This window comes from Myotis davidii, unplaced genomic scaffold (assembly GCF_000327345.1).
Source record: "Myotis davidii unplaced genomic scaffold, ASM32734v1 scaffold81, whole genome shotgun sequence".
Lineage (NCBI taxonomy): Eukaryota > Metazoa > Chordata > Mammalia > Chiroptera > Vespertilionidae > Myotis > Myotis davidii.
In genome coordinates this window covers 713,002-723,202 of record NW_006291554.1, presented here as the reverse complement: position 1 = coordinate 723,202, position 10,201 = coordinate 713,002, and the positions used below count along the sequence as shown (strand labels likewise).

The window sequence follows — 10,201 nt, the reverse complement described above, 5'->3', positions numbered from 1 at the left end:
GTGGGTTTCTCCCACACCCCTCCCCTCCCCTCCGCCCCAGACGCCCTGGAGTTGGTTGGGTGCACTGGCTTCCTTTCTGGCCACGTGCTTCCTGCCCCATCTCCCCGGACACAGCTAGACGGCTGTTCCCTGGGCACAGAGCGAGGGCTTGGAAGTGGAAGACGAGCCGGCTTTTTGCTTTGTTGAGGTTGTCAGAGCGTCATTCAGAGAGGGAGACAGTCGAGCCAGGGAGCACATAACATCCTCACTTTGCCTTAGGGCTGAGCTTTCAAAGAACACGCTGGACACGTCTGCCGCCCTGCCAATACAGCTGCCAGTTGCCGGATATATTGTGATTTTAAAGTAAAATCAATTCCAACCAAAGAAAACGAGGAACCCAGTTCCTCAGTCGTACTAGCCACATGGCAAGGGCTCAGTGCCCACATGCGGCTGGCGGCCTCCGTTTGGGGTCGAACGCAGAGGAGCATATATTCATCACACAGAAAGTTCGGCTGGTGGTGCTGGCTTAGAGCAATGGCTTCAGTCTTAAAGGGCTAGACAAAGATCCAAGGTGATAATAAGTAAAAGAAAAACCAATCCCTCGGTGTATTTGAGTATTAAGACGGAAGCAGAGGGACTTAAATCTAAGTGAAAATGAAGAGTAGGCAGCCGATGTGGCGGAATTCTTCTTCCAGCCACCGGACATCGGAGTGCGGGCTCCGTGCTAAGGGGCAGGGATTCAGGAATGAAGAATCCGCTCCCAGTCTGACGGGTGAGAAGGTGGTGGGTTCTAGTCTTGCGTCTCAGGCAAAACGTAAGCTGTGGGCTCCGACGGGGAGAGCCTTGTCCGCGGGCAGGCACAGGTGGTTCAGGGGCAGAAGAGAGACTCCTGGGAAGGCATCACTTTGAGGGATCAGGGGCCTTGCTGCCCCATTTTAGTGAGGAGACTCATTTATTTATGCCTCCGCATCGCCTCTTGGCTGAGTCCTCGGTGCCCAGCTGACTCTCGGGCGCGGGCGTGGCCCCACCTCCCCATCTGGGTTTGCTGGAAGCAACACTTTCAGGTCTGGTTCCTGGTTCTTACTGGCCCCGAAGAGCCTGCTGTCTCAAGCTCTCAGGAAGCGGTGATGCCTTTATGAGGCCCAACATCGAAGAGGACCCAGAGAGCGTCCCTTGGGGGTTTCCCGGGAGTTCCCCTGAAGATCCCCACACTGGTGAGGGTGCTGTTTTCCGAGCTGGTGCTGAACTGGCCGGGGCAGAGGCAGCTGGGTTGTCCAGGCGAGACCCATCCACGGCAAGAGGACAGACTCTTCTCAGCCAGTCACTCCCAGCCCTGAGTGCCAGGGTGCGAAGGGCCGGGCTCCAGCCAGCTGGTTCCCTGGGGACCTGCTGCTGGTCCGGAAACAGCCGCCTCCTGATAACTCCTGTTGTGATTTGTCCCGGGAACATTTTTCACGTTTATTCAAAGCAGCCGCGGTTTTCTCAGAGATCACTTGCTTTCAAGGGAGTTGCATGGCGACTTTAAGGAGTCAAAATGCACGATTCCATCAGATAGTATTTTCTGAGCATGGACAAGGAGTCAAGTGCTGCCACAGGCATGATGGTCTTTAATGGCATCTTGTAGTCCAGGCTGGCAATGAGATTCTTTTGTGGGAAGGAAAGGCGATGGGGAAGATAGAGGAGCACTAGCCACAGCTCTGAGCTGCAGAGTCGGGTACTTGGGTTGGACCTAGGAGCAGTGGTAGGCGGTGGAGGTACCACCGTCTAGTTCTCTTCAGGGGTGGCATGCCCTAGCCCGATGGTGTGTCTGTTTTCTATTACCGCAGTATTGCTGCAGAACAAGCCACCTTACCACTCAGGGGGCTTAAACCAGTCACCATTTATGAGCTCATGATTCTGTGATTGGCAGTTGAGACTGGGTTCAGCTGGGTGGTTCTTACGTTCTCCACTGGGCTCACTGTGCATCTGCTGTCAGCTTCTGGGCAGGCTGGTTGGCCGGCGGGTCTCGGATGGCTTCCCCTGGGATGGCTGAGTGTGCCAGCCACCAGCAGCCTGGGCTTGTTGTACACGTGGTGGCTGGGCGGGGTGCCAGGAGGGCGCTTGGGGTGTGCCTGGTCTCTTGGAGCTTGGGCTGTTCCTCCTGTCACGTTCTGTTGGCCAGTGCAAGTTCAGGGCCAGCCCACATTCCCAAGGAGGGGAAACAGACTCCAGCTCTTCTTTTTTTTAAAATTTTTATATTAATATCAACTAAAGCTGAGGGGCCATCAGCTCGTTCAACTTTAGCACCTGTCTCATCCCCAGTAGCTTTTCCAGAACTGCTACCTTCACCATGAAGCTCCATGAGTTTTCCCAATTCAAACTTGGGCTTCTTCAGCATTTTGACTTTTCTAACAAAGATATCATGGAGCGGATAAATAGATTGGCAAGCCTTTTCTATGTCTTGATGGAAGGAGCTGCAGAGTCACATTGAAAAGGGCCTGGGAACAGGAAGGGTGGAGGATCCTGGCTGCTTTCACAATCTGCGGCCGGTGGTGACAGTGCCCTCACCATTCCTGGATTTCTGTGATCTCAGCTGACGGTCTGAATACATTTCTGCCCGCACACGAGCAAAGGGACGGAGGCTCTGTGAGCTCCTGGGGCTGCCAGGAGGTGGAGCTGGGATGAGTTGGGTGCCAGGGTTTTTGACCAGCTGTCCAGCATTCGGATGCTTCTTTGACTGCACTCTTTGTACCAAGCGCAGTCCTGGGTGCTTAATAAACACTATTTTGCTTACACCTTATAACAGTGATGGCGAACCTATGACACGCGTGTTAGAGGTGACACGCGAACTCATTTTTTTGGTTGATTTTTCTTTGCTAAATGGAATTTAAATATATAAAATAAATATCAAAAATATGTCTGTTTTACTATGGTTGCAAATATCAAAAAATTTCTCTATGTGACACGGCACCAGAATTAAGCTAGGGTTTTTCAAAATGCTAGGGTTTTTTGACATGCTGAGCTCAAAAGGTTTGCCATCACTGCCTTATAAGAACCCTAATGAGGCACATTTCCCTTCTGTTTTATGGAGGAAGAAACTTGGTTAAGAAACTTGCCCGAGGTCACACAGTGTATCAGTGGCAGCGGCAGCATTGGAATCCCGTGTTACCCCTGTGTTCTTACACTTCACCACCCTGAGCCACTTGCCCTTGGAGCTTAGCATTCAGGGGGCGCTACTAGTTTAAAACACCTAAAAGCAGTTGGTGTGTCCTGCTTAAACCCAGAGCCTCAGGGTCCTCGGATGTAAATAGAGGCGCCTCTGAGGTTTTCAGGTTCCTCACCTCCGTTGGCAAGCGCTGGCCCAAGGCAGTCTCTCCCTCTGGGAGGTACGGTCCGAGGTGGTGCTCCCTCTGCTCAAGTCTGTTTTCCGTTGATTAAGGGGTGCGGAGGGATTCCTGGCGTTTCCGTGTGGTGCGGTGAGCACAGCGATTGAATTCTTAACTGCCACGTGGGTCCCTGGGGAAGCTTTGGCTTTGGGATCAAATGCATGAAAGCAACCCTAATGGGTTTAAGGTTTTGAATCCCCAGTTGCTGCGCTAGATCTGGCTGTAATTTCGCCCGCAGAAGCGCGGCCGTGGCATTTGTGGGGAGGGAGGGAGCCTTTGAGTCACTGTCCGTTCTGCGCCTTCCCCAGGAGGCAGCTGTGGCTCAGCCCTTCTCTGCCACCTGCTATCCAGGGAAGGGACCTGCAGTTCGCTCTCAGGATGTGAGGGACAGGTTCGGGGCAGGATAGGGGTTCGGGGCAGGATGGGCGGCTGCACTGGAGCCTTTGTCGCCAGCTGGACCCCACACAGGCCAACCGAGGAAGTGGCCGTGTTGGAAAAACCCAGGGCATTGAAACGGCTGCAACAGGAGGGAGTGTGGGGCATTGGAAAGACTGCGCCCTGGATGCCCCAGGTTCGAATCCAGCCCTGCCACCTGCCAGCCCAGTCCCCCGCCATCTCCGTGAAAAATGCATAGAGGGGCTGCCCGACAGGAGTGACCCGAGCAGATACTCAGACACCCTGCGAGCCTGACTGGTGCTGACAGACAAACAGATGGGCCCACATTTTTAAATCGGTGCGTGCACTACTCACTGAGAGGCGTGAACCTCGGGGCAGCATCACGCCAGCGATGTACGCATTTTAGAAATGCAAGAGAAGATGCCAGAAGTTCAGCCTGATGGGGAGGAGAAAGCTTTCTTTCTGTCCCCACGCCAATCTGCCCTTGGGCATGAAAAAGCTTCCCCATCAAAGTTCTCACCGGTGGGCCTCACCTGGGCTTTTTCAGGCAGGTCACTGGGGTGACCAGCAGGCACCGCAGGGGGCACTTGGCACCTGTTGGTTCCCCTTTCCTCCTCCTGGCTGATGTGGGATGGACAGAATCGGGCAGCGGGCACTGCTAGGGCACGTGTTACAGCTTGGCATCTTACCACACTTGGCGGGCCTGGGCAAGTCCCGGGACCGCCTCTGGCCACCTGCTTCTCCATCTGTACAATGGGGAGAATATGAGTGCCTCCCATAGGGTCGCTGTGAGGCTTTAGTGCGGTTCTGCCATCAGGAGCCTCGCATGCCGGTTGTCCTCATAATTAGAGATGTAGACGCCTGAGTTAACGAGAGGACCACAATGCCTTTGAGGTTGGAGTGCATCTTTAACGGGGGATGGCATAGGAGGAAAGCCTCGCTTCTCAAGGGTCACCTCTTCATACCGGCTCCAGGTGGACAGGATTATTTGTCATCGGGGTGGGCAGTGACATAGCACTTCTCAGGCTGGAAATCACAGGGAGAGCCTGTTCGAATGCGCGTTCCAATGAAGCGGGCCTGGGCCGCGGCCCGGGAGTCTGCATTCCCATCAAGCTCCCAGATGTTCTCCGTGCTGCTGGTCGGGGGACCACACTGGAAGTCTCGAGAGCAAAGGTCAGAATCAGCCTAATGATTTATTCATGGGTGGGGGACACTCGGGCCCTTTTGTATGGTAACCGTACAAAGGGAAGAAACGCTTTATTGTCTTGTCGGGAGTCACAAGGAGGATTCGGGGGGATGCTGGAGATGTCTGGGATGTCTCTTTGTAACGTAGAATAATGAGAAAAAGCAGATGGCATCTTCTCAGTGGCTTGTCCTGAACCCTGGGCCATTGCGCTCGCTCTATCTCTTGGGATCGGCCTGGCCAGTAGCCAGCTGAACTGACTTCAGAAAAGACACGCTCATCGGCTGGCCAGCGGCCTAGGTGAAGAGCAGCGCCAGGCGGAGGAAGCCACGATGTTCTGTAAACACGGAGATACAAGCTCGTGCTCCACCGTGCCACCCCTGTGAGCTGGGCGCACACGTGTGCGTGCACACGCTCCTGACCTCTTGCTTCATTTTCCATGACACGGGATTTGGGGAAAATGTTCTCATCTGACCGGCAGATTAAAGGTTTGAACCAGAGGGTTGTTATCAGTGCTTAAAAAAAAAATGACACATTTAATTTTATTTATTTTTAAATAAATTTTGTATTGATTGCAGAGAGGAAGGGTAAGGGGGAGAGAGATAGAAACATCAAGGATGAGAGGGAATCATTGAAGGGCTGCCTTCCGCATGCCCCCTACTGGAGATGGAGCCCGCAACCCTGGCATGTTCCCTGAGTAGGAATCGAACAGTGACCTCCTGGTTCATAGGTCAGTGCTCGACCCCTGATCCACACTGGGCTCAGTGCTCTTGATCAGCTATTGTTAGAACCACCAAGCACCTTGGGATTAGAACAGCGGATCTCACCCTGTGGGTGGCGACCCCTTTGGCGCTCGAACAACCCTTTCACAGGGGTCAGCTAAGACCATCCTGCATATCAGATATTTACATTACGATTCATAACAGTAGCAACATGACAGTTATGAAGTAGCAACAAAAATAATTTTCTGGTTGGGTCACAACATGAGGAACTATATTTAAAGGGCCAGAAGGTTGAGAACCACTGGATTAGAAGGAAAAAATAATTCAGCCGGTCCTTTCTCCCCTTTCGAGTTCCATATAAATGTTGCCCCTCTCAGCCTCGGATCCAGGCTGAGAGCAGCAGTGCCTGGGATCGAGCTCCCCAGGGTCCCTTCCTGCTCGGGTCACCTGCCAGTCTCGTTCGGTCTGCACATTTGAGCAGAGGCACCGTCTGAAATGTGCAGGGTTCCAGTGCCATTTGGGGGGATGCGCCCGGGAAGCAGCCCGCCCCGTGTTTAATTTTTGTCATTTTTACCAAATGAATTGCAAGTGGCGTTTATTGGCGGGGCTAATGTACACTTGGAGTTGGTAGGAATTTTTAGACCCAGCCCTGTCCCCCCGGGGTTTTCGAGTGGAGGAGGCGCGGTATGTTGCCCAGCTCCGACGGGCTGACGCGTGGAAAGGCGTGGGTGTTTCAGCTGCTTGGATGGGCCCACCCGCTAATTCTTCTCACCTGTGAAAACATGACCGGCCTAATGGAGAGCAGCCCTTGCCTGGCGCTGGTGGCTCTAAGCTCAGCCCCAGAAGCCGGGCGGGGGGGTATTCAGTTAATAAATGTTAGCTTTAACCTAGTGGCCACCTTCTCCCTGGAGTTGCATTTGGTGTGTCATCGTGCGTTTGCGTTAGAGCAGCAGAAAGCCGGCCAGACGCCCGTGCGCGGTGACAGAGGCGGGTGGTCTGTTTGGGAAAATGCCTGCTGTGATTTCCGAGGGCTGTGGGTTCCAGCAGGCCCACCCTGGTGAGCGGGAGGGGCAGCTCCCCAAGGTGTTATGGAGGGCCTGGGGGGCAGCTGGGGTGCCCTCCCTGTTGGGGGCCTGGCTCCCATCACACCCCAGCAGGGTGTGACTTGATTCCTCACAGAATCGAATACAGTCTGTCCTGGGCTGATCCTGAAGGAAGTGCTCTGGACAGCGGGGGGTGGTCTCCCTGGCTCCTTGCATCCCCAGAGGTCCTTCACCCCCTGGATGTTGAGGGGTCAGGGCAGGGGCAATGAACCTGACAGCATGGGTCTGAGTGTGTTCGTGTGGCTGTCCTTGGTGATGTCTGCCGGCCTTGCGGAAGGCCCGTCTGAGGGTCTCCGACTTCTGTTGCTCATCCGGGGTGTCGGTGGGGGAAGCAGCACCATTTGAGGCCTAGGGTGGGGGTGAAGTGTGAGTGTCCGACACCTTAAGATGAAGGTGGCTTTCCGGACACGGTGAGGGGAGCGGGGTCCATAGGGAGGCTGTCTGGGGTCATTCTTCCCTCTACTCGACTCGCCTTTTCCACAGATGACCTAACGGATAATGCTTTCTGTTCCCAGGTAAGCGGAGGTGATCAATTTCACAATGTGCCCAATACCTTTCGGGGGGGGGGAATTGAACCCCCTTTCCAGGCTGCCAGAGATACGGAGCAGCTTGAGTTCGCCTCGAGGAGCGGCTTAGCATTGTCTACGCCTTGAACATCAGCGTGGGTTTTGTTTACTGTCTCATCGTACAAGTTCTTTTCCAAGTGGCTCGTAGCTCAGCACAGGCTGTACCTGATTGCTGCCGTTTGGTACTCTTTGCCCCAGCTCTTTGGCTGACCGCTTTCCGGAAACAGTGCATAAAACTGTAGGTCATAATTGTTTTCGTAACATCTGGAGGGGAACTGGCTGCTGTTCCCCCGTGTCCTGTGCCCACACAGGCCCAAATGTGTCTTTTCTGTCTTCTTGACATGTCTTGCCTTTTCCTCCAGCAGGGACGGGCTCTGCGGGGGTCGGCCCCTTCCCAAGGCAGCTTTCGGTTCAAGATGAAGGACATACCGCTTCATTCTTGCCCTGGTTTGAGTTGGATGCATGTGTAATTCTACGCTATGCCGACGTCTTCCCTATGTCCCCGTAAATGTGCCTGTTGTGTATGGTGGGGAGGGAGAGGGGAACGCAGAAGAGAAATGGTATGGCTACGTATCTTATTTATTCATGTCATTATTTTTTAAGCCTAATACATCCGGGAGAGCGACCATATCATATTTACAATCTAATGAATGATCGTAAATTTGCGTGAACACTGCTCAGGTTGCAAAGTAGGATGTCATGAGCACACAGCAAGCCCCACCTCCCTCACTACAGCCCCCCCGCCCCCCGCTCCTCCCCCGAGGTAGCCATTATCCTGATCTCTAACACCACAGTTATACTTCAGCTACTTTGAACTTCAGGTGAACAGAGTCAGTGAGTACACTGTAGTCCCTGACACATTTTGCTCTGTGTTATAAGATTTATCCATGTGGCTGCGGTTGAATGATGTTCACGGATTTTCGTGGCTGTATAGAATTCTGTTGTACTTCTCTACCATAACTTATCCATTCTAGCACTGATGGACCTGCGGGTTTCTTCAATTATGGCCATTACATATTGAGCCGTGAACACGTTTGTACCTGTCTCCTGGTAGGCATGTGCCTGCATTTCCGTTGGGCATGTTCCTAGACATGGTATGACTGGGTCCTAGGCTAGGCACATGTTTGGCGTTATTAGAAACTGTTGAATTTTTCTCCGACGTGGCTGTAACAATTTACACTCCCACCAGCAGTGTAGGAGGGTTTCCGTTGCTCCAGCTCCTTGCCAGCACTTGGCATTTTCGGTCTTTTTGGTTTTAGCCTCCTCATAGGTGTGAAGTGGTAGCTCATTCGTTATTTCTCTGATAACAAATATAGTTGAGCACCTTTTAATGTGTTTATTGGCCAGTTGGTTATGGTCTTTCATCAAGTATCTATTCAAGTCTTTGGCCTATTATGGTATTAGATGCCTGTATTTTCCTTCTCAACTTGTACGAGTTCTTAATAGATTCTGGATAGGCATTGTTTGTTGGTTATATGTGTTTCCAACCAAACTTACACTCTAAATGTGCCTGGAGACAGTCCACCAGGTTCTCTGTGGGAGGCCCTCCCTCCTGGCCCCGCCAGCACAGTACGATGCTAGGTATGGTTTTCCCGTCAACCTTCAGACCGCCCGCCTGTGACTGGATATGAATTTAACCATCAGCCTCTCCTTTCTGGTCCTGGGTTGTGACAGAACGCCCTTTCTTCTTGATGTGCAGGATCCTTGTGGGTGCACCAAAGGCTGAGTCCAAGTACAGCACGTCAGTGAAGTCCCCGGGGGCTGTGTTTAAGTGCCGCATCCATACCAACCCTGACCGGAGATGCACTGAACTGGATATGGCTCGAGGTGGGTGCCACCCATGCCAAAGTGGAAATGGGCTCTGTACCCTCTTTCTTCCCAGGCGGCCTGGCCTTCCTTCCTTCCTTCCCCTTCCTTCCTTCCTTCCTTCCTTCCTTCCTTCCTTCCTTCCTTCCTTCCTTTTTTCTATCCATGTAGGGAGTACCTATTACTTTCTAGGCACCAGGATATACCAATAAAAAAACAAAGATCCTACCATCCTTACAGATTAGTGGGCCAAAGAGACATTAAAAAGCAAGACTTGAGAGCAAGAAGACCAGAGGGAAGGTGGTGTGTGATCGACACGTGATGGGAAAGATGCACAGCAGTCAGCTGGGCAGTGGGGAGGCAGAACCTCCAAGCAGAGGAGAGCATGTGCCATGTTCAGGTACAGAGCAGGGGGTGGTGTGGCTGGAGTGGAGCAGGAGAGAGTGGAGGCGGAGGAGCTCGGCAAGGTAGGCTGGGGCTGCTCGCACAGGGCCCAGCAGGCTGGGGGAAGGGGTTAGGGTGTTATCCTGTGTATGAAGGAGAGGCCATTGAAATCAATTTTAGGGTTTATGTTTTAAGCAGGGAAAGATATGATCAATGGATATTTTTAAAAGCTCACTTGGATCCGGTAGAATCAGACGGATCAGCCTGGGTTCAGAGCTCAGCTCTGCCAGTTATTAGTTGGGACTTATTGGGAATGTTCCGTAGCCTCTTTGGCCTCAGTTTCCTCACTAGGACTAAGATACCTTCCTACCTCACAGTATTACCTTGAGATTGTGAGACAATAGAGGTGATACCCAGAATTGTACTTGGCACACAGTAGGCACTCAGTAAGTAAGAGTTATCTATACTAATAAAAGGGTAGTATGCTAATTAGACTGGACATCTTCTGGACGTCCTTCTGGACAAAGCCACGGTGGCGGGGGCTGAGACAGAGCCAGTTAGGGGCAATGAGGCCGGCAGGGGAGGGCAGTTAGGGATGATCAGGCCGGCAGGGGAGAAGTTAGGGGGTGATCAGGCAGGCAGGGGAGCAGTTAGGGGGTGATCAGGCCTGCAGGGGACCAGTTAGGGGATCAGGCCA

General features: G+C 52.9%; 1 protein-coding gene across 1 annotated transcript in view; it reads left to right on the top strand.

Moving 5' to 3' along the window:
* The first annotated feature begins 8,990 nt into the window (after nt 1-8,990).
* Nucleotides 8,991-10,201, top strand: part of ITGA9 (integrin subunit alpha 9) — a 257,076-nt gene continuing 255,865 nt past the window's right edge. The window contains exon 1 of the mRNA XM_015564847.1: nt 8,991-9,141. Coding sequence (XP_015420333.1) covers nt 9,006-9,141 — 136 coding nt within the window. The 5' untranslated portion in view covers nt 8,991-9,005. The remainder of the gene's footprint in view (nt 9,142-10,201) is intronic.